Source organism: Eptatretus burgeri, chromosome 5 (assembly GCF_056783735.1).
Source record: "Eptatretus burgeri isolate ZD-2024b chromosome 5, Ebu_testis_v1, whole genome shotgun sequence".
Taxonomy (NCBI): Eukaryota; Metazoa; Chordata; class Myxini; order Myxiniformes; family Myxinidae; genus Eptatretus; species Eptatretus burgeri.
The window spans coordinates 43,364,283-43,386,989 of record NC_140965.1 but is presented as its reverse complement, the minus strand read 5'-3'; the positions used below and the strand labels follow the sequence as shown (position 1 = coordinate 43,386,989).

The window sequence follows — 22,707 nt, the reverse complement described above, 5'->3', positions numbered from 1 at the left end:
TGAAATGCACACTTTCCCTGAAGAAAATTACAAATGACAGTGTTTCAAGAAATTTTCCGAAGGTAAAACCCAAATGGTGGCTTCTCTTGACTGCCACGCTCTGACGTAACAAGTGGATGGTGTCTTTGAAGAGTTCCTTGAGTAGGTCAAGTATTTGTGATGTCGATGGTGGCAGCAGCATTTCCCCAGTGCACATTGAGGACAATGACTTTGAAAATGGGTGTAATGGTGTAAGTTACAATGGTAATGATGAAGCAGTTATCCAACTGCAGTACTTCAAACCGGAATCCAGTGATGACCAGAAGGTGGCGATGATTGCAATTCGGAAAATTCTGATAGCAATGTCAACGATGACTTTGACAAATTTCTTAATGTGGATCACTGGTAAATAAGCCTACACATTTTCTTATCAGAAATTAACAATATATTTAAGCATGCTTTCCGTCAGTTAGGACAGATTCCTTTTGCAGGTTTTGCCAGGGTCCTGGGGTCCACCACTGTGTTGCCAGGGTCCGTTGGATGGGTCCATACAAAACAATGGATTATGTAATCCTTTATGCTCATACCTGAGATGGTCCTTCCACAGTCTGTACCTTTTTGTTCAAAATAACCATTAACTTTAAATCTTCTGGCCACTCAAAAAATTCCATGCCCATCTCACATGTACATGGAAGGCACCGCCATGTGAGAAACTCCATTTTTCCTCACATCTTCTTGCACTTATGTCTTCAGGCCCCTTGCGGTTCCTACAACCAATTAAACATTTTTTTCTGACTTCCTCAACTCATGCATTTCATGCATTGCTATCAATGGAAACCTCTCTTCTCCTCTGCTTTCCCAGTAGAGGTTGGTGTGCACCAAGTTAGTGTCTTGGGCCTAGTCTTGTTCATCATTGAAATAAACTAGTGGAACAACCACATAGCAAAGCTGTCCTTCATAGCCATTATGTTACAGAGTGGACATCCTCCATTATAAAAAAAAAAATTAGATATAAACCTATATATACATAATATATATTTTTTTATGATCTTGAACACGTTGACTGCCAACTTTTATAGTATACACCATCTCCCATTTGTTAGCCAAGTATGCATGTGCATCTACTTTATTTTTTAATTTTACCCTTCGATGAGCAAATCTAAGTTAATTTGTTATCAATTGCTGGGAAACCCCCACGTTATGAGAAAACTCATAGCAGGCAGTGGGACAAGGTTTTCAGTTCCGTATGCCAGGTACGAGCTATCTGGTAGGACTGTTTTTTAGCACTGTATCAACGTTGGTCATTGCTAGTGACATATTTTTTGCTGAGTAACGTGTGTTTTAAAAAAAAAAAAAATTTGCTACTTGTCATTACCCTTCAAAATGGCACGTATGAATGCAAACAAAACTTCTCGTGGAGACTGGCAATGATCATGATCATTACATGGATTTATCTTCACCAAACTGCCAGCAGATCATTTTTTGGTGTTATCTGGAATGGCAACGTATTCTGTTTACAGTACAATAGCGTAGTGTTTTCAACGAGAATACTCGTAGTGGCAGAATCTGGTTTACCCAGCACTGCGAGTATGCTCGTAGTCACCAGCCAACGTGCTAAAATCTTTATTTTATTTAAATTGAAATGTATACTTCAACACCGTATGGGGTATTGTGGACTTTGGTGGATAGGTTGGGTGTGAGATGAGGACAAATTGAATCAATTTTGGTGAGGATACCGATCCGGATAAGAGAATTTTTAAGTGATTCTTCACCATTGAGAGATGGGGCCAAGAACGATATTGGCCCTTCTGGCTCATTAATTGGTCAATACCTCTAAATAGCTCATTAATTGGTCTTGATTTAGCACGATAGTTGTGGATGACTTGTGACAAAACTAGGTGGAAACTTTGAAATTTCTTCATTTTTACTGTTTTCTATTTCTACATTTTAATGTGGAGATTTTTTGTTTTGTTTATAAGAATGACCTTTATTTTTGTAGAATGAAGAACTAGTCTTACTCGTGAAGACTAATGTTTACTGTGTCGGTGGACAGATAGGACAAACGGATTAAATCAACAGGATGTTGATTGAGGTATGCTATCCACCATGGAAGACAAGGAGAAACCACTTAATGGAGTCAACTAATGAAGTTTTGGCTTCTAACCCCTTGTTGGAGCAAAAATGCAACGAGGGGTTAATGCCCCAAACAGTTGCTCCTTGCTTCCACGGTGGTTCGCATACCTCAATCCTGTTTTGACTCATTCATTTTTGTACCCAGGCAATTTAGCATGGTCTCTTCTTCTGCTTAATTAGGCCTCTAAATAGCTCAGTTATTTATGTCGTTAATTGGCTCCATTCTCAGAGATGTTGCACCTGCACCACACGTGTGTGTGTGTGTGTGTGTGTGTGTGTGTGTGTGTGTGTGTGTGTGTGTGTGTGTGTGTGTGTGTGTGTGTGTGTGTGTGTGTGTGTGTGTGTGTGTGTGTGTGTGTGTGCCATCGCCAAACTGGGCACCCCGTTCGCCAGCATTAGTTGGTGGATGTTAAAGATATGATGGTGCTCTTCATGAAGAATAGGAAAGTAATCGCTGCCACCCTGAACAAATTCCAAATTGCTACTCGAATGTACAGAGGGTAGATGTGTTAGTGGACAGATAGAACAATCGATGATAGAGCAAAGGGTACTCCATAAGTGGCACTGCCACATCTCTGCAAGAGCTGATGCTTACCAGCAGCCAGATGCTGCAGACGAACGATGACGATGACCCAAACACTCTTAGAACCTCCTCTTATAAATGCATCTTATGTTATTTTATTGCTATTGTGCTGCAACTCCAAGCTTTTTCTTTAAATTTTAAGAACACAATACTTAACATGATTGAGATGCCATTCTCTGCACTGCTCGGATCATAATGGTAACTGGCATGGTTTCATTGCAGATGGAGAACATTTGTTAGTATTGCAGATAAATAAGGAGCTGTTGGTAGAAGAAGGTGCACTGGAGAGGCTCGACACAAGTGTGCTGTCTGCCTCCAATGGGGTCACAACACCAAATGAGCTACAATACAGCATTGACAAGGGCCCGGCTTTGGGCAGGTTGGAGTACACCAGCAAGCCAGGTTAAAAAAAGTTAAATAATTCCATAGTGTAAAATAGTGTAAAACCATGTTTTAACACTTTTCATCAAAATGATGCTTTCGCAACCACAACGGATGATTTTACCCCATGCACACAAAGCGAATAGCAGGGTATGTCCATCTCATATCTGTCTGCCTTTCTGTCTGTCTTATCAGTGTATGATCGAGTAACTACTTATTTAAATCGAAATGGAACATGCATCGGAAGATCAGTATTTTTTTAACAGTACCTTGGCTCTGAATTTTTCCCGATTTCACATTCAGAGAGGAGTGAGAATTTTTTCATCCTGTCTGCCTGCCTGGCAGTCAAACCAAATGGAAAATCAATCCAAACATGAAACTCACTTTTTTAATGACGTCAAAATTGACACATACGACAAGCACGAACAACTAATGTAATGTGTTTGATGAGGTGTTGTAAGTCATAGACACTGCAGAAAATGGTGGTTCAAACTGAATTAATTAATTTCTATGGCTTTTACAATTATTTTTTAAATTTTAAATTGAATTATATACTTCAAGACTGCAGAACACAAATCACTTTAAAAATACTTCCAAAAACCTCCAGTTTTGCAGTGCTGGTACTTCAATTATATGAAAGTTCAATGGGGTGGTGTTTAAGGGTGGTGTTTGGGACTACTTCTGGATGACTTCAATCTCACTGAACTTTCCGATTTATTTATTTTAATTTTAATTTTTTATTTTAAATCGATTGTCAAAACCATTATTTAACTGAAATTGAAGTCACACTGTGTGGGGTATCATGTTCTATGAACTCTAGTGTTTTTTTGCTCATGTGTCAACTTGAAAATACAAGTTTAAGATTAATTTGATGAAAGTGATGCACGCACGTTCTAATGTGCAGCCTTGAGGTTGCTCGTTGCATCATTGATTTTGGACGCAGCAATGCCACTGATACAGTGGCCCAATTACCAGTACGTCAGTGCTCATTTCGCCGACCGAAGAAGGATGACAGGCTGAGTCAACCCCAACTGGTGGTGATTCAGTAGCCGATGGGGCTTGAACTGAGGACCCAAGGATCCCAAGCCAGCTACCCGAACCGCTAAGCCAATGCCAGGCTTATTAAAGTGATGAAAAGTGAAACACCTTCCTTCTGAACTCTTAGAATTGATTTAACACATTTTTTTTAGCAATTCTTGAAGTAACCTGGACATCACTGCCGTTTGCAACAGCACGATGCCACTTTTGATAATGTTGATAAAAGCAGTCCGAATGTTTTTCCTTTTTTTGGATTTGAGTGAGATGGATTCTTTTCATTAGTTGTTCTCATCAGGCTACTCTTTTTTGTAATGTATTGGTGAGAGCATTATTTGGCCTCAGGTGAGAGACTTGTTCAGATTAATGGGAGTAATGACAGTGCTTGTCACGATTTGCTGCACAACTTCGACACGCTAAGAGTTGCATGGCGAGTCTCAGCATGCCACCCATGGAAAAAGAACGACTTTAATTACTATTGTTAAAATCCATCTGATCAACTGAAGATTGACCACACAATCATCTCGCTCTTTGATTATGACTGCCAAAGGCAACTCAAAATAGCAATGGAATATTAGTGAATTTTCTCTTTTGCAATGCACTGATCTAACTCGTATATTTCTGTCCTTTGGTTTGTTCATAATCTGCATTCAAATTTAACGTTTGCAATGTACAGGACTTACTAGTGCACATTCTCCAACACTTTGCATATGCTTGTGACGTTTGAAAATACAGTAAAGTACAGAAAAGTAAAGACTTGAAAATACAACATTAAAATACAGTAAAGAAATATAGTAATGTGACATAAAGATCCCATGCCATCCCCTTCCTCATCTCACCCATCCCATGCGATCCCCTCCCTCATCTCACCCATCCCTTGCCCTCCTTCCTCCCAACACACACACACACACACACACACACGCACACACGCACACACGCACACACGCACACACGCGCACACGCACACACGCGCACACACACACACACACACACACACACACACACACACACACACACACACACACACACACACACACACACACTTTCATCTATTTACATTTTTGCACGTGAATTAACACTGTGCTGTACGTATGGCGGCTTTAACTATCACAGCATTTTCCAAGAATGTAACCCCCGCGTTATTTAAGGGTTTACTGTATATAGTTTTTGTCCCTATCGCAATGGTGAAGAATCACTTAAAGAAAATTAAAAACTTCTTGTATCCAGATTTTCACCAAAATCGAATCAATTTTCCTCATCACACACTCAACCTGTACACCAAGTTTTGTCCGAAGCCGCCGCGAGCCCTTGAGGCTCTACACACGCACGTGAAAGAAGGAGCCTTTGGGTAATTCATAAAACCTTATGGATTTCCCACTCTCTTTTAAAATGTTCGGCAGATCCGACACACCAATCCCCACCTCTTTAACACTTTGAAATAGACGCAATCTGGTTCCGTCATGTAGAGGGAGTTTAAAAAACAGATGGTTCAAACCAAGCAGCTTGTAGAGTGCTCACCAAGTGGCTGAAGCACTCAAGTAAGCACTCCCATGAAATGGTTGAAGCCATCACTGTACAGCCATGGCTTACAAACATTGCTTGATAATGAACGGCTGGCTTGCCAAGCAATCAACAATGTATACAGCAATTCGTAGGTATGAAGCTTGATCGTTTAGATACCCATACGACCTGTTCCAAGGCAAAGCATGGTTGAATAGGTTCAATCAAAATTGCTGCTAAGACCCCTGCGATTTGAAGTTGGGCTGACCAAGGATAAGCCTTTCATGGAGGTAAACTGTTAATTATCTTCAAACAGGGTGTTTGAATTTACCCAAATACCCAGTTTTCATTCACGCATTCCCTTGGAATTCCATTAGTATTCATGCAAAGTTTCGGACTGCTAAGTTTCATGGTTTTGGAGTAATGGAGGTTTCGCTAGGTTTCCTATACCAGTACACTGGTACTCATTTCACCAACCTTGGGAGGATGACAGGCTGAGTCAACCACAACTGACTGACACACACTGACATTTATGAGGATCGATGGATCATCGATACATTGTGTAGAAGAGGATTGCCCTAATTGACATTTTCAGGAGCTTGGTTCTTTGTCCTGATAATTAGCCATACCTGTTGACATGTTGCTTCCAGGAACCGCCATCGATTCTTTCACACAGGCAGATCTGGCTGCCCTAAATGTACAATATGTACATACCAGTACGGAGGAGAAACATGCAGACGAGTTTGATTTCATTGTTTCGGATGGTTTGGAGGAGGTTTGTCCTGCCATTGCACACTGATTTTGTACCCGTTTGGTTGTTTGGATTTTCTATGCTTGGTAAAGTTTAGCTCATTTAAAATACATTTTAGAGCCTTCTATGTCTTGTATACACACTGAGAAAAATAAATGAAAGGTTAGCCTGTTTGTTTTTCCTATTTGAGCTCATTGCTCATGATGCTGGGATTCTATGTAAAAGCACATTGATACCTTCATATATCCTTGTCCTACATTCTTCAATGAGCCTCACAAACAATCCCCATCTTAATTCAACATACCACCACGATTGTAAATCTTTCTGATACACTGCAGTTGCTGTTTGCACACCCGTGTTGCAGGTGTCCGGCACGATGCATATCCGGATAAAGCCAGTGGACGACTCGTTACCCATTCTGCATAGCGGGAAACTGAAGCTGCAGGAAGGCTTGCGGAAGACCCTTACTGAATTTGAGCTGAAGGCTACAGATGCAGACACGCCTGTGCGCAAAAGCTTTGAAACTCAGCTAAAGTACACTAAGTGCAGCGTTGTTGTGTTTTTCTGCTACAACAAGAAAACATTGAAGAAAAACGTTGAATTCTCTGAATTATTTCTCCATTTTCTTTGTATTCATGTAATTTGTGGGATCCCTTGTTTTCGCAAAATGTTAGACGAGCAGCTTTATCGTTGAGGTTTAAAAAAAACTTATTTACATTATATTCTTGCTGTTCAGTTTTTTTTTTTTTTTGGTTTTTTTTTTGCAGAATTTTTTTTTTGGAGGAAAAGAGGGTTGTATATTTTTAATGAAATTCAGTGTTTGTGGTTGAGTATTTTTACAATCTCTCCTGGCAGGCAGAGGAAGTGACTTTCAAGGTGGCGAACCCACCTCGCCATGGAAAGCTCGAGCTCTCCCAGGATGGTCAATCCTTTCAGTCAGCTTCCACTTTCAGTATGGCTGACATTCTGCAAGGTCGTGTCAGTTACAGTCATGATGGTAGCAATTCACTGGGTGACCACTTTTCCTTCACCGTCTCTGATGGAACAAACCCCTTTTTCCAGGTTTTACATGATGGAAAGAAGGTAGCGGAAGCCAACGGAACTGTCCTACTGTGTTAAAATGCTTTGGTGTTCCTTTTTATTTGTTACTTGGGATGTGTTGAGCCTTTTAATTCACTCATGCCTCCAGGGGTGCCCCTCATTACCTCCTTGACTTAGATACAGCTATGCTGGCTCTTGAATTATTTAATACTTTTATTTTCTCATCCTTTAAAATTATACCCCTAATGCATTCCTGAAGGAGCACGAGGTGCTATTGTAATGTTTGTGTGTGCCAGTGAGTGAGTGGGAGTGATTCCGCACTGATGTGAGTTCACAGATAGACTGTAATCTATATACCTGGGCTCTGTATAGGTAAATGCTCTGTCTCACAGCTGAACCCACAAGAATGTGGGATTAATTGGATCCATGAACGTAGTTGTGGTAGTCGTCGCAATATTTATAGGTATTTTAAAAAAAGCTTTTTTGTTGTTGTTTTTCAACACCTCTTATTGAACAAAATTATTTTGCAAAGTTTGGGCCCCATACCACTTCGGTTTGTCATGCACGATAATTTAAATCTTAATTTTTCATTTTGAAATCTTGAACTTTTATTTGTAATGAGTTGTTTCTCCTGCCTGGCAAGACGATGACAGCAGCTCTGCAGAGATTTGCCATTGAAGTTTCACCTGTGGATGACAGCACCCCACGCATTGTAATGAACCATGGGATTCACTGGCTTGAGTACACAGAGGGACAGGTAAGAACGAATGAGAAAGCACCTGTCAATTATGGCCACGAGCTATGCATATTGTTTGCTTGTTTTGTCCGCAAGCAAACGGTCAACAATCATATATGTATGTATATATATATATATATATATATATATATATATATATATATATATATATATATATATATATATATATATATATATATATATATATAATAGAGGAGGAAATAATTTAACGTTCAGTAAATAGAGGAGTTGAATATTTGTATTCAATTGTTGTTGATGCGATTTTGTTCAGTCACACTAGAATACATGTTGAGACTGGAAAAAGCATGTCAAGCTTGGAAGCTCTTTGTTTCCCTAAATGATAGGTTTATTAAGTCTACTGAACAAAATTGCTGGGGTTTTGGGATGGATGCTTTTGGGATGTGAGTTTTGGATGCTGAGTACAGAGACAATTGATCGACTCCTGATCGAATGAGCACAAAGATAACAGAACATGTATTAACCAGAGTCCAAATGGTGGCTTTAAAATCAATTTTTAGAAGATCAAATTAATAAATTGTCCTATTATCCTCATTTTCACTTTGCATCATCAGTGAAATTGTAAAAGCAAGTCATCAATGCAACTGAAATATATGGGAAAAGAGAGGAGAAGGGTGTGGACGAGCAGGATAGCCAAGAGGTATGCATACTCACCTTTGAGCTGTATCACCTGGGTGGAATATCAATCCAGCTATAAACTGTCATCCTGATGTTTTGCAAGCAGGGTGATGCATCAATGGGTGTGTCCTCCATCAGAAAGACATGAAGCTGGTGGATTCGTCTTCCAGCACTAGTCGCCGGTGGACGTTAAACTTCCTTTGCGAAGAGTAGGCGAGTTTTCGCTAGCACCCTGGCTAAATCCCAAATTCCTCCTGTCGTTTTCAGTCGGACATCAAGCCTGACCAGCCAGTTTGTGAAAGACTTGGGCAGAAAACGTTCCCTGTCTGAAACTCACAAGAACATGGAGTTATTTTGTCCCATTTACCAACTAGTCATGTCGAGAGATTCAGGAAGAGGAAGTTTTCCAATCATAGTATCATGCCTGTTGTGTCATGTCAAACCCTATTCATTTAATTTCTCCATTTACTTTTCTTCAACTTGATTAACTTCTATTTTTACCATTGACGTAATATCACTCAACATTTGTATTGACCAAACCATCCAGTTTAATTTATAGGCAGAGAGTTTGGTGATGATACCAGCACACGATGGCCAAAACGTTTTGAAATATACACTGGCGTACTTAGTGTCTGCAACCAAATTGCGCAGAGACGGCCGGCTTTACATCGTCATCTGAAAGATATCGTGCTCTGAGATGCAGCACATATGTTTCATGCCATCACTGCAGTTTTAATCACATTTCACTCCAATGAGTTACAACTACATTATGAGACAGTTCAGAGGCATGAGACCGCCAGCTATCCTATGCTGAGACCGCCAGTTCAGAGGCTATCCTATGATATTTAAGCTTACAAACATGCAGTTATCTATGAATGTCTCCCAGCTAGGCTTCATTCCACTTCACTTCTGAAATCCAATGGAATTGAGTCCATCAAAGTCAACGAATCAAAGACAAACATGAAATGACTCACCAAATTCATGAGTCCAACAATAGTAGCTGTGATATTTGCATTTTGACCACATCATAGCATCAGGTTGGTATCCCACACAAAGTCAAACAAAGCTTTTTTTTTTTTGAAGTGTTCAATAATCACACTCATTTTGCCAGAACCAAATTTTTTTTCAGAACTGCAATAAGTCGTCATGTACATGGTTGTGGGCGATGCCTTCTTGGGGTTAACATTGCGTAGTATAACAATAGTTGTTTCCTTTGTGCATGTTTACTGTAAGCATGAAGTAAAATGACCGTATTAGGAAATGCGTCATGATTTATATAGAAAGACACCATCTCACTTTCCTGCATGTTCATGTTTAAAACTGCTTCTCCCTGAAACCTTAATGTTTTATCCCTCTGTAATCTGTCTTGTATGCATTTTTTCTGGAAACACCAGGTTGTGCGCAGAGGTATTTGTGTGAAAGTGGGTTTTTTTTTTTTGTTTTTTTTTTGTATACCTTGGTCGAGGCTCGTATGAGAGCTAACACACAACTCGCAGCAAGGAGGCATGAGACAAGAGGGGCGGGAGTGGAAGGGACAAAACAGTGGGGAATAGACACAGGTGAACTGTGGAAGGGAGAGGGATGGGGATGGGACGGGGAACATGGCGAGGGGAAGATGGACATTACAGGGACTTTCAGGAAGGAAAGTAGGAGAAATGAAGGAAGTGGGCTTGGGTGGATTATCGGGGGTAGAAAAGATCGAGGATTTGGATGGGGGAAGATAAGAGGTGGTGGTGAACAGCTGTTTTGAAAGCCTGGAGGGAAGAATGGGAAAGAATAAAGTGAGGAAGTTTATTCCAAAGGCGGGAAAAAAGAGGAATGAAAGAGTGAAGATGAGCAGTGATTCGTGATTTTGGTAGTTTTACCAGAAGGGGGTTGTTGGCGGACCTTGAGCGCCCTGTGGAAATGTGGTGGGGACAAATCGCAGAGAGAGCAGGGGGGGCAAGGCTGGAGAGGAGTCGGTAGAAGACAGAAAGACCACTGGCCAACCTGCGGTGATTGAGTGAGAGGCCCAAAGACTCAGCTTCATTGCGGGAGATGCCGATGATCTTAAATGCCCTGGTTTCGACAGCGTGAAGCCGAGAAAGGTGGGAGGCAGGAGCACCAGCCCAGAGGGGAGAGCAGTACTCCATCAGGCTACGGACAAAAGCTTTGTAAGTGGTCAGGAGCTCAAGAGGGCCGAGGAAGGACTTAGCACGACGGAGGATTCCCAGTCGGCGACTGGCTTTTGAGGCGAGGTTGGAAATGTGACTTTCCCAGGAAAGGTCATGGCAGATAGTGAGACCTAGAAGCTTGAAAGAAAAGACTTCTTCCAGAGGATTGTTGAGAAAGTGGATGGGGGGTTTTGTAAACGGTCCTTTTCGAAGAGACATAGTGAGAGTGTGAGATTTGTCTGGATTGAAAGACATGTTCCACGTGTTGGACCAGTTTGTGATTTTATCCAGATCTGCAGTGAGTGAAGAAGCTGCTGCTTGCCGGTCTGAGGGATGACAGATGGTACGGCAGAGGGTGGAGTCGTCGGCAAAGAGAAATAGAGGATTTTCCAGAGAGTCCGAGAGATCATTGATGAAAACCAGAAAAAGAACAGGGCCCAGAACGCTACCTTGAGGAACTCCAGCCTGCACAGGAAGAGGGGATGAAAGAACTCCATTTAGGGCCACACGTTGACTGCGACAGGAGAGGAAGTCTGCGAGCCATGAGTGGAGATGGCCTTGAATACCATGGGAAGAGAGTTTGGTGAGTAGGGCAGGGTGCCAGACTGTGTCAAAAGCACGTGATATGTCCAGGGATACGGCTCGGATTTCCTGTCTGGCATTGGGGACCTCCATCCATTGATGGGAGAGCAGAAGCAGCATATCCAGGGTAGAGTGACCTGGTCTGAAATCAAATTGATGATTGGAAATCAAGCCATTGGAGAAGAGGAAGGATTTCATATCTGAGGCGATGATGGATTCCATTACCTTGCTGATGATTGGGAGAAGGCTGATTGGTCTGTAGTTATAGGGATCTGTTTTTGCACCTTTTTTATGCAGGGCAGTGATGTTAGCAGATTTCCAAGCAGATGGCAGATGACCTTGGGAAAATGAGAGGGTGAATAGAACAGAGAGAGGGTGAGCAAGAGCAGAAGAGCAGGCTTTGAGGACACGTGGGCTGATGCCGTCTGGACCGGTTGCAGAATCTGACTCGAGGTTTGAAAGCAAGCTCTCCACCTTGTCAGGAGAAAAGGATACAGAGTCCAGGGACAGTTGGGTGGGACTGGGTAAAGTGGGTAGAGATAGTGATGGGTTTAGGACACAAGATTTAGCTGCAAACACCGAGTTTAGACATTCAGCTTTATCACGTGTGGAATCAGCAGTGCGGCCATTTGAGGTAAGGGAGGGGATGGAGGGGGAACATACACCAGAAACAGATTTGATTAAACGCCACCAGGATTTTGAGGAGGGAGAGAGGTTTGAGAGTTCAGACTTGAGATGAGAAAGATGTTGTTTTCTGGCTCTCCTGAGGGTAGATACACACTTGTTCCGAGCTTTGTGGAAAGAACTGAGATTGCCCTCAGTTGGGTTTGCTTTCCATGAGGCAAAGGCAAGTTGTTTCAGGACAACTGCCTCGCCACAAGCTTCAGTAAACCAAGGGCGGGAGGAAGGGTAAGACAACTGAACACGAGAGGGGATAAATCTGTGCATGAGGGAGAGCAAGTTTCTTTGAAAGAATTCCCAGGATGAGTTGATGTTTGAGAAAGTAGTGATAGCAGACCAGTCTGTAAGTTTGATGGCTGCTCGGAGACCCTGCCAGTCGGCTTGAGTGAAATGCCAGACTCGACGGCGGTGAGGTGGTTCTCTGATAACAGCCAGAGAGATGTCCACTTTCACAAGGACGTGGTCAGAAGAACCAATTGGAGCGAAGGAAGAGCAGCAGATATTGTCAGGGAAATTTGTCAAAATCAGATCCAGAAGAGATGGAGTACCATTGGTTGAGATCCGGGTCGGGAAGTTGACCGATTGAGTCAGTCCCAATGAGTCGCAGAAAGCTTTTGCTGAGGTGCCATGGCAGGTGAGAGAGGTACCCACACCTAGCCAACTGGCGTGATGACAATTGAAGTCACCACATAAGAGGAAGAGAGAGTTTGGATGAGAAGATAGAAGATGGTCCATGTTTTCGGATAGTGAGATGTAGATGGAGTCATCACTGTTCGGTGGACGGTACAGTACACATATAAACATGAGGTGGGAGTGGAGGGGAAGCCGAAGCCAGAGGTATTCCTGGGGGTGTGGGGGAGTGAGAGCAGTGCATGGAGAGTGAGGAATAGAGTCTTTGATGAAGAGAGCAACACCTCCACCAGGACGAGGCTCAGGTCTGTCATACCGTAAGAGGGAGTAGCCAGGGAGAGATACTTTGGGAGTCAGACACGTCTTGGGGGGAGGAATGTTTCTGTTAGGCAGATAATGTCTGGTTTGTCAGTGGCAACCTGTATGGAAAGATCTGAAAGGTTTGAGCGAAGGCCCCGGATATTTGAGGTCCACACTTTTAATGAAGAGGAAGGGGAGGAGGCTTTGGGTGCAGGAGGTGGAGGGGGAGGGGGAGGGTAGGACAAGGGACGAGGGGGCAGGTAAGGAGGGTTGCTGAAGGAGTGTGGGGTATTGCAGAACAGCGAGGGAGGGGGCCGAATGAGGAGAAAAGGCTCTGTGGTGCTGGGGGAGAGGGGGACAAGAGACAAGGAAGAAGGCAGTTGAGGATTTGAGGAGGTGGAGTGAAGAGATGGAGGTGAGAGGGCAGAGGAGGGAGGCAGGTTGGTGGATGAGAGGGGGGGCAACTTTGAGAAGGAAGAGTGAGGGGGATGAAAGGTGGGAGAAAGGTGAGGGGGGGATTTTTGAGAGAGGTGAGAGGGAGGCTTGGAGGGAGAAGAGTGGGATGGTTGCTTTGAGAGTGAGAGTGAGGGGTGAGGGGGGTGAGTTGGCACTGAATTTGGAAAAAAAAGAATGGTTGATGGAAAGTGAGCATCCATGGCAAACTGTGGTTTTTAAAAGTTTTAGGTCAGAGATGTGATTTAACACAATTCTTGATGGATGCAATGAAGGCAAATTCAGAGCATGGAGAGAAGAAGCGCTGTAATAGTTGGATTTTTTAGGCAAGGAATGAAGGAGAGCTCGAAATGAGAGCAGTCTGTTAAAATAGCAGAAGAGTAGTGCATTGTGAAACAGTAAAGAGTACCACATGTGTGAGAGAGGAAGATGAAGCATTATAAGATCGTTTTTGTTGTTAAAAATAATGTATGAGAGAGTTCAACAGATTAGGTCATGGAAGTGTAAAAAAAAAAAAAAAAAAAAAAAAAAAAAGTGCATCCCCGGCCATGTTTGGCACAAAAAGGGTGCATCCCGGCCATGTTTGTTGAACTTGCAGGAAGTCTGGAGGAGGGGCACTCCTTAATTGACAGCCGAGCCGCCAATTATCGCATGGCGGACTATGTGAAGCTGCATCATGGGGCAGAGTATAGACCGAGGGGACAGATAACAATACATACCAGAGAAGCATAAGAGTTGGACCTTGGACTCTGGTGTGAAAGGCTGTGCGGGTTCGTTCGTGCACGGTTGACATGACACACTCCCTGATGCTCAGGGTCTGACTCCACTCCAACCCCCCTACTTGGGCACCTAAAATCCGCCACGACCTGCTTGCACTCCCGCTTTGTGGATGTTTTGGAGCGTGCCTGCTGCGGACGATCAAGCCGTGCCAGAAGATAAAACCATTCAAGTTGCCCTTGATCGCTTTCTGCTTGGTAATTAATCATCCTTTAAAGGACAGATTGGGTTCGGGGCATTAAGTACCCAGCACGAAAAGTACCCCGCATGCAGCACAGTATCTGCTCGTACCACCTTTTGGTTGCTCCGTGTGTGGGAGTACCAGAACATCGCTTAGCTGGCTCAGACATTCCAGTAAAGTACGGAGCATGGCAAACAGGCCTGCGACCCTGCTTGGAGCATCTGAACCGGTGAATCGGCATAACCACATTGACAGTAGATTGTCAGGATTCTGACCAGGCAACTGAGCCGGCCAGACAAATGTAACAATATATACAAATAGATATCATTGCAATATGTTTCCTTCCATTACATTAAATTGTATTTGGATAATCATAAGATGTACCATACACTTTACAGTGTGTTGTTGCTGCTAAAGCAATTTCTTGGCACAGGTTAGTCTGGGTGGTTTGCCATTGCTTTCCCAGAAGTCAGTCAAGGCCGGAATTATTAATTTGTTCAGGGTGCGGTGATAGCTCGCCAAATCACCGTGAAGTTCACGATGAGATATTTAATGTCCACTAACTAATGCCAGCAAATGGGACACCCAGTTTAACGTTTATCCAAGGGACGACACACATTGATGAATCACCCTGCCTGTTAAACACCGGAATTACAGTTTATAGCTGGGTCGGGATTCAAACCCAGGATAGACAATTCAGAGGTGAGTGTGCATACCTCTAGGACATTCTATCAGCCTTCTATTCATACTATTCGTTTACTGTTGAACCCCGCTATTCATGGGGGATACATTCCTAAAAAATGCCGTGAATGTCAGGACATTGTTTTTTAAAATTATTATTTATTTATTTTTACAAGGTTTAGGCTCGTGCAAGAGTAATTACACAGAACAAATCAGGACACACCATAACAAAGGGAACAGCAGGAGAAAGGGGAAATGCCAATTGCAGGGCGGAGGGAAAAAGTAGACGGAGATGGCCAAACAAGGGATGCAGGTAACGATGGGGAATAAGGGAGAACACAAAGGGTGGACAATATGGATACATAAGCAAATTTGTGTTTGACCAGTTAGTGATTTTGTCAAGGTCTGAGGAAAGGGAAGAGGCTGCTGCCTGTCTGTCAAAATGATGAGAGATGTCATGGTAGCGAGTGGAGACATCAGCAAAGAGATGCAGAGGATTTTCCAAAGAGTCAGTGAGATCATTGATGAAGATTAGGAATAATATGGGGCCGAGAACACTGCCTTGGGGTACTGCAATCTTTACAGGGAGAGGAGATTAAAGGGTTCCATTGAGAACCACGCATTGTCTTCGAGAGTAGAGGAAGTACAGTACGTCAGTCATCCAAAAGTGGAGTTGGCCTGAGATTTTATAGGCAGACAGTTTGGAGAGCAAGGTACGATGCCAGACTGCATCTAAAGCTCAGGATATGTCCAGAGAGACGGCTCTGATCTCACGTCTGCTATTGAGGGCCTCCACCATTGTTGGGAGAGTAGTAACAGCATGTCCAAGGTAGAGTGACCAGCTCTGAATCCAAATTGATGATCTGAGATGAGGCTGTTCGAGAAAAGTGATGATTTTACATCAGTTGCGATGATGGATTCCATGACCATGCTGATGATTGGAAGTACAGAAAGCTAATTGGGCTGGAGCGAAGGAGATTAGTTTTTGCACCTTTTTATGTAATGATGTGATGTTAGGTGATTTCCAATTTCCCAGGTGGATATAGGAGACCAGTCCTGTAGTGTAAAAAATTCGATTAAATAAATAAATTAAGCCGTGAATACCCAAAACACGAATGTAGAAGCAGATCACACTTTGTGACCCGCGAATACATAAAGGTGCATGAATAGCGAATCCACAAACATCGGGGTCTGACAGTATTGCATCGTAAATAATTGACACTCCTTTCCTTGCCTTTCTCTTTGCCTTCTCACTTTATGTTATTTTGTTAAATTGCAAATAATATACGTAGCAGCTTTAGAATCATTCACGATAAGAGAAGAAAATAATAACTGTACAGTCCGAGAGCCAGATTGAGGAGCCCACTTAAATGTTCAATCTGGCATATCCCCCTCACCCACCCCCACAACAACTTAACTGGTCATTTGTTCTCTCATATACTAAGAAAATGTGGATACGTTATAAATTCGGATTAATTTTAACATTTATGATTTACACATCATCTTCAAAAGCCTTCTCTTCAACGTTTGCTCGGCTCCTGAAATGTCACCCTCCTCATCCAAAAGTCTGATTCAGAGTTGTTGACCATGTAATCAGCATTTGGTTTGTTCTGACAGTTATCTCTGCAGGCACAAAGATTCCGTGCTTGGAAGATTCACTTTTCCACATGAATACCATTGACTGCACTGCAATGCTCTGCACATGCTTCGTGTATTCGAGTACCATTGCAGCAACTGCAGAGCGAGTCGTGAGCGTTGCACTCAGAGTTCCATAATCAGCATGATGTCAAACATTTCCACATGCCTTTGGAATAATTGGTGATGCATCGAGTGCTTTAAGCCAAATTATTGATAATTGGTACATTTGGCATAATGAATCAGGCTGTCGCTTGTTGTTTGTGGCGGTGATTCATTTTCACTCTGCTTTTTACAAAAGAGCTGGTGATTTGGCCTATTGCTATCTTTCTGAGATAATGCTTTGCAACCACAGGATCCTCAATCCCCACGGAAGTCTCTTGCTGGATGGAAATTTCCCTCCCACTAGTTTCAAGATCCATGAACCTGTTTTTATCTTTTGTAAGGAGCTTCAATGCCTTAGCATTTCCAATTCCAGGTATACTATTTGTGGAATGTTATGCGGTCAGTGCATGCAATGCTGATGAGCTGTTGCACACATTTTGTCCATATATTTTGTGGATTGGTATCTGAGACTGGTCTTTTACACCAGTCTTAAACGAAAGGTATATTTTATCTTCTAACTTAGGAGGGTAGGGAGTACAAAGTATGGCAACATCATTGTCAGGTCACCAATTAATATTTTATTGGAAATGGGCAACTGTTGATGCAGCATGCTGCAGAAGGATTTGAGTGTCAGCTTCTTTCTGACTTAACCAAAGTTCATTAAACTGGCAGCCTTCGATGGAGCAAAAGAGGTAGATGATGGGTTAATGCCCAAAATGTCGTTCGTGCACGGTCGACATGACACTCCCTGATGCTCAGACCACCTCCTTGCTTCCCAAAGCGGTTAGCATACCCCGATCAATGTTCTGTTTATTCCATCCATCGTTCTACCTGTCCGCTGAGACAGAATGACACCATTAAGATGAACTTTCTTTTTTCCATTTCTGCAGTATTCTCTTTGACTAGATCAGTGCCATTGATTCCAAGTGATTTTTCTCCCACCTCTCGTCAAGGAGGAGATTCTGCCATCGATCGTCCACCTCATCATATTCTGTCTTGCAAGCCATTGACAAAAGTCTCGCCATCCAAGACTTCCATTGACCTCATGTAAAAACATGTGAGCTCCTTGGTCGATACGTGCTATCAATTTACCGGCATAGCTATTCGACTCGCTGTTCGGATCTTCAATTAACCCATTGATTAAAAGCATTCAAATTTGATGCTGTATAAATGGAGTATTTTGTTGACCATTCAGGAGATACGATTTTGATTAGTGAACATACTATGCCAATATAAAAGATATGTTTTGCGTTTTATGCCCAACTTCAGCTTGCCAATTTCCAAGTGACACCATGGCTTTAAATTCTCACAAATGAACACTCTAATCGTAACAAAATATGCAACTTAGTGTCTCTGTCTGTCTGACTGTTTTTTGACCGTGATATATTCGTTCGTTGCTTATCCAATCTCAACCAAATTTGACAGGAGCACTAAGGGTCACAGGACGGAGGTTGTAGTGACTTCATCTCCCCCCCTCCCCCCCCCACACACACACACATACACATACATACACACACACACACACACACACACACACACACACACACACACACACACACACACACACACATACATACACACACACACACACACACACACACACACACACACACACACACACACACACACACTTCCCCTTGGGCAAAATCAATGTTAAGGTGTATATTCCTGTTAAGATAACTAATTGTCGTGTTTTTCAAGGCTGCTTCTAATCACAAAAGTAATAACATAATATTAATGTTATTACAAAACAATATAAATATTATCCCCACTCTCCAAGGGATTTTTCATCCTTTAACAAACGCCGTGTTAACGTGTATGAATAGGTTATCATGGCGTTTTGTAGGGGAAAACCTACTGGAAGTAATACAATATTATAAACCACAAACACGTATGATTACCTTTTAAAACAGTCGCTACTGCTGTTTAACACGAAACTCAAAGGGAGGAAACCCGGGGTGTGTTGAGTTATCAAGCAGCTAGCTAGTACTTAACGTTTTCGATTGGAGTGCTTGCTTGAATGTTTAAGTCACGTGGCGAGTGCTCTACAAGAAACTTGGTAACTGAACACCACCACCCCCAACTTTCTTGAGGCCTGAGCCGAAATCTGCTGCAATCTATTTACCCCAGAGAGGATAATTACATGACCCTTCCTGCCATTCCCATCAGAAGTGGGTGTACTAGTCAGATGAAATATGGTGGTGCTTGCTGTTGAGGAGTCAGTGCATACAAGTGGAGGGGGGGGGAGGGAAGGAGGGGGTGGGTTAAAGTCAACTAAAATTTTCTAGGTCTGGCTCGCAGACTATTTACCTGAAACATATGATGCATTTTATTTGTTTAACTGCAAAAGTCTGTTGATCATGCATTTATCCTATGTCTGTGACATTATTTGTTCAGTTAATGAGGTCATTTACAAGCATTATATGAAAGCATCACTTCTTACGTTGAACACAAGAAAGAATAATTTTTTTAAAAAACAACCCTTTAAGCAACATCACAACAATGCTAACTGTGTTTTTCATGATTATTGAGGAACAAACGATGAAATGGCATGCCTGCTTATCTTTCCACTCCCTGCTTCACCATACATGTGTTGACATGAGTTGTGAACTTAACATAGAATAAAAAGTGATTTTTCAGCAAACTAATTAATTGTAAATTTCTTCTTTAAAAGGCAGCAAATTCCATCACAAAGAAGGACTTGCTCACGGTGGATCCAGACACATCCGATGACCAGATAGTGTATGAAATGACCTCTCAACCAAAACTGGGTTTCCTGGAGAATAAACTTCAGCCTGGGGTTAAAGTGAAGACATTTACACAAGGTATATAGGCATGCCAAATGTCAATGAAAGTGGCGAGTGGAGAGAATTTCTCATCACGACGATTTATGTTTAACATACGATTCTCAAATAATCACAACTGTGATAACGTGCCACTGTTTTAAATGTCTCCAGTGTCTTTTACATTGTTTTCTGCCTTCTCATGTTGTCCTATACAGGGTGTATGATAAGACAATAGCCAATTTTATATTGTTGTCGCATTTTTATTTATGAACCGATTGTAATGAAACAAACTGTAAATGAAAGAGTGTCCATTGTGGTTTTATGCACAACTCTTTAAACCTCGACATAAATTTCCCGCACTGTCAACACATTGGCACATTTGCTACTGCTGATCGCAACTTGTTTTCAGGAATGTTGGTGAGAACATTGGTTATTCTCTCCTCCAGTTCATCAAGGTTTTTTTTGGCTTCATGCTAATGGACACTCGATCATTTATTTACATTTTGTTTCATTAAAATTGGTTCATAAATAAAGCTGCTACAACAGTGTAAAATTGGGTATTGATTTATTTTACACCCTGTATGTATACTAATGTTCACCCTATCCCTAAACCCACCTGCAATCTTCCTTTCTCTGACTAACTTATCATGTGTACCTGCTTCCTGTCACCCTATTATGTGTCTACATAGTTTTATCCAATAAATAAAACATTCATATTTTATTGGAAAGAACATGAATCTGTGTAAAGAGTCATGTGGACTAGCTCTCTTGAGTCATGACATTACCTTTGCATGTCCACGTTCTGTCAGAGGATGTGAACCTTGGCGTTCTACGCTATGTGCTGAGAGGGGACGCAGGCAACACAACACGAGACTCTTTCCAGTTCTTGGTGAAAGATAACAGCAAAGCGGTGGTTAACGACAACACCTTTTACATTCAGTGGTCATTGATTAGCTTCCAAAAACCAATGTAAGTCACTTGCTAATGAAGGGTATTGTCTTTCATCTCTCGGCTTATTCAATTTTAAAGAAATCTGATAAATTTCAATGGTGTTGAGTTTTTGAGTGTTCTGGCTCTGGCTGATCGTTATTTACTCAAAAACAATGACATTATCAGGAATCAAGTTGATTTATTTCAATACAGATGATAACGAAGTGTCTATAAGTGAAGATAAAGCTCCAGGGCTAAATAATCTGCATTGAAGAGTTTTACACGAGGTCGGAGAGTTTGACTTTTTTCATATCACCGCGTGCCTCTGCAATTGATCTTGTCTCCATTTTCTCTTCAATCCTCCCTCGTTCTCCTTTCACAATGTTATTTTTCTAAACTAACCATATTCTTCGCATTGCCCAAATAGCAAGAACATGATCCCTATTTTCTGACTTCCCCTCCACTTATCAGTTAACACCGGTAAAGACTGAGACGATACCCGAAAGGTACACACACTCGCCTCTAAGCTGTCTCGCCTGGATTTGAATCCCGACACAGCTATAAACAGTCATCCCGGTGTTTCACAGGCAGGGTGCTTCATCAATGTGTGTGCCGTCGCTCGGATTGACGTTAAACTGGACATCCTGTCTGCCGGCATTCGTTAGTGGATGTTAAAGATCCCACAGTGTCCTTCACGAAGAGTCGGTAAGCAATTGCTGGCACCCTGACCAAATTACAAATTCCTGCCCTAACTACCGTTGGGTAGGCAATGGCAAACCACCCAGTATAACCCTTGCTCATAAACTGCTTTGGCAGCTCTGACACTCTGTAACAGAGTATGGTACATCAGAATTATAGCATTGGCAGGCCTGGACTATTACAATAGACGTAATTTGGGTAATGTGATCGATTCGACATCACTGGTGTATGTGTAATGTTCAGATGTTTAGTAACAATGTCTGTAGACTTGGCAGTTATTTCTGCAATAACGTATGCTATTTCTGAACTTGATGCAGGTACCATGTTAATGAGACTGCAGGAATGGTGAGCATTGCGATAAAACGAACTGGAAATCTCAACCAGTACGCCATCATACTTTGCCGCACAGAGCCAGGCACAGCTACTTCAACAGTTGGCCCAGGGTCCCAACCAGGTGCTCAAGATTACGTGGAGTACGCTGGGCAGGTTTGTACTTTTATACAGTGTGTTAACGTTATTTATTTGTGATACAAGATCGAGGCTCGTGCAGAGTGAAGTAACAGAGGGTTAAAAGCCAATGAACTGATGGTGTATCGTGAAGCAACAGTTTGACGCAGTAAGCAAGGGAATGAATGAACAAGGGGAAAAAAAAAAACAGAGGGAGAAGAGGGGAAGAAACACAGTAACTTGCAAGTAATAAGGTTGGGTTCGGTTCGATTGGGTTCATGGGGATATAAATGATTGTGGAAGGAATGGGGAATAGCAAGAGATGGCAATGCATTGCTTGCCTTAATTCTCGGAGGGAAGAGTGGGCTTCAACAGCCTCAGGATGAGGGTATTGTGGTTCCACAAACCAAGCTCTTAGGAGAAATAAGGGCAAAATTTGTGTGTAGTGATACTATTTTCTCTGCTTGTGGCATTTTTGAACTGTTATTCATGAGGATTGATTCACACTGTGAGATGCCCACTATGGGTTGCAATCTAGCACAATGTGATGTTGGCTTCACAGTGTTGCTGTAGGTTGGAGAACGTCATAATCATCTTCATTCCCAACTGCAAAACTACATCGTAATTCGGTGCCATCGTTAGGCAATAGTCAATACGTTCACGTGTCAGACGATGCTTGTTGGTCACAAATTGTGCAGCAATGCATGTATTGGGATATGATTTGTCTTGTTCTTATTATACAGTCAGACAGCATGTCGACATGTATAGTGCTACATGTATAGTGTAAAAGTGTGAGACTGCCTTGGAAATAAATATATGTATGATCACATTGGCTCTTTCTCTTCTTCTGTCAACCATACCCAGCATGGTT

General features: G+C 42.2%; 1 protein-coding gene across 2 annotated transcripts in view; it reads left to right on the top strand.

Annotated features, from left to right (window-relative positions):
• The window catches only part of FRAS1 (Fraser extracellular matrix complex subunit 1), a 188,285-nt gene that overhangs the window by 75,979 nt on the left and 89,599 nt on the right, over positions 1-22,707 (top strand). For both annotated transcript variants that reach the window (XR_015058289.1, XM_085881638.1), the window contains exons 16-23: positions 2,918-3,097; positions 6,262-6,386; positions 6,727-6,867; positions 7,218-7,445; positions 8,047-8,160; positions 19,649-19,799; positions 20,570-20,729; positions 21,707-21,875. Coding sequence is in view for 1 of the 2 variants with exons in the window: in XM_085881638.1 (XP_085737764.1) it covers positions 2,918-3,097; positions 6,262-6,386; positions 6,727-6,867; positions 7,218-7,445; positions 8,047-8,160; positions 19,649-19,799; positions 20,570-20,729; positions 21,707-21,875 (1,268 nt within the window). In the remaining variant the exon portion in view is untranslated. The remainder of the gene's footprint in view (positions 1-2,917; positions 3,098-6,261; positions 6,387-6,726; positions 6,868-7,217; positions 7,446-8,046; positions 8,161-19,648; positions 19,800-20,569; positions 20,730-21,706; positions 21,876-22,707) is intronic.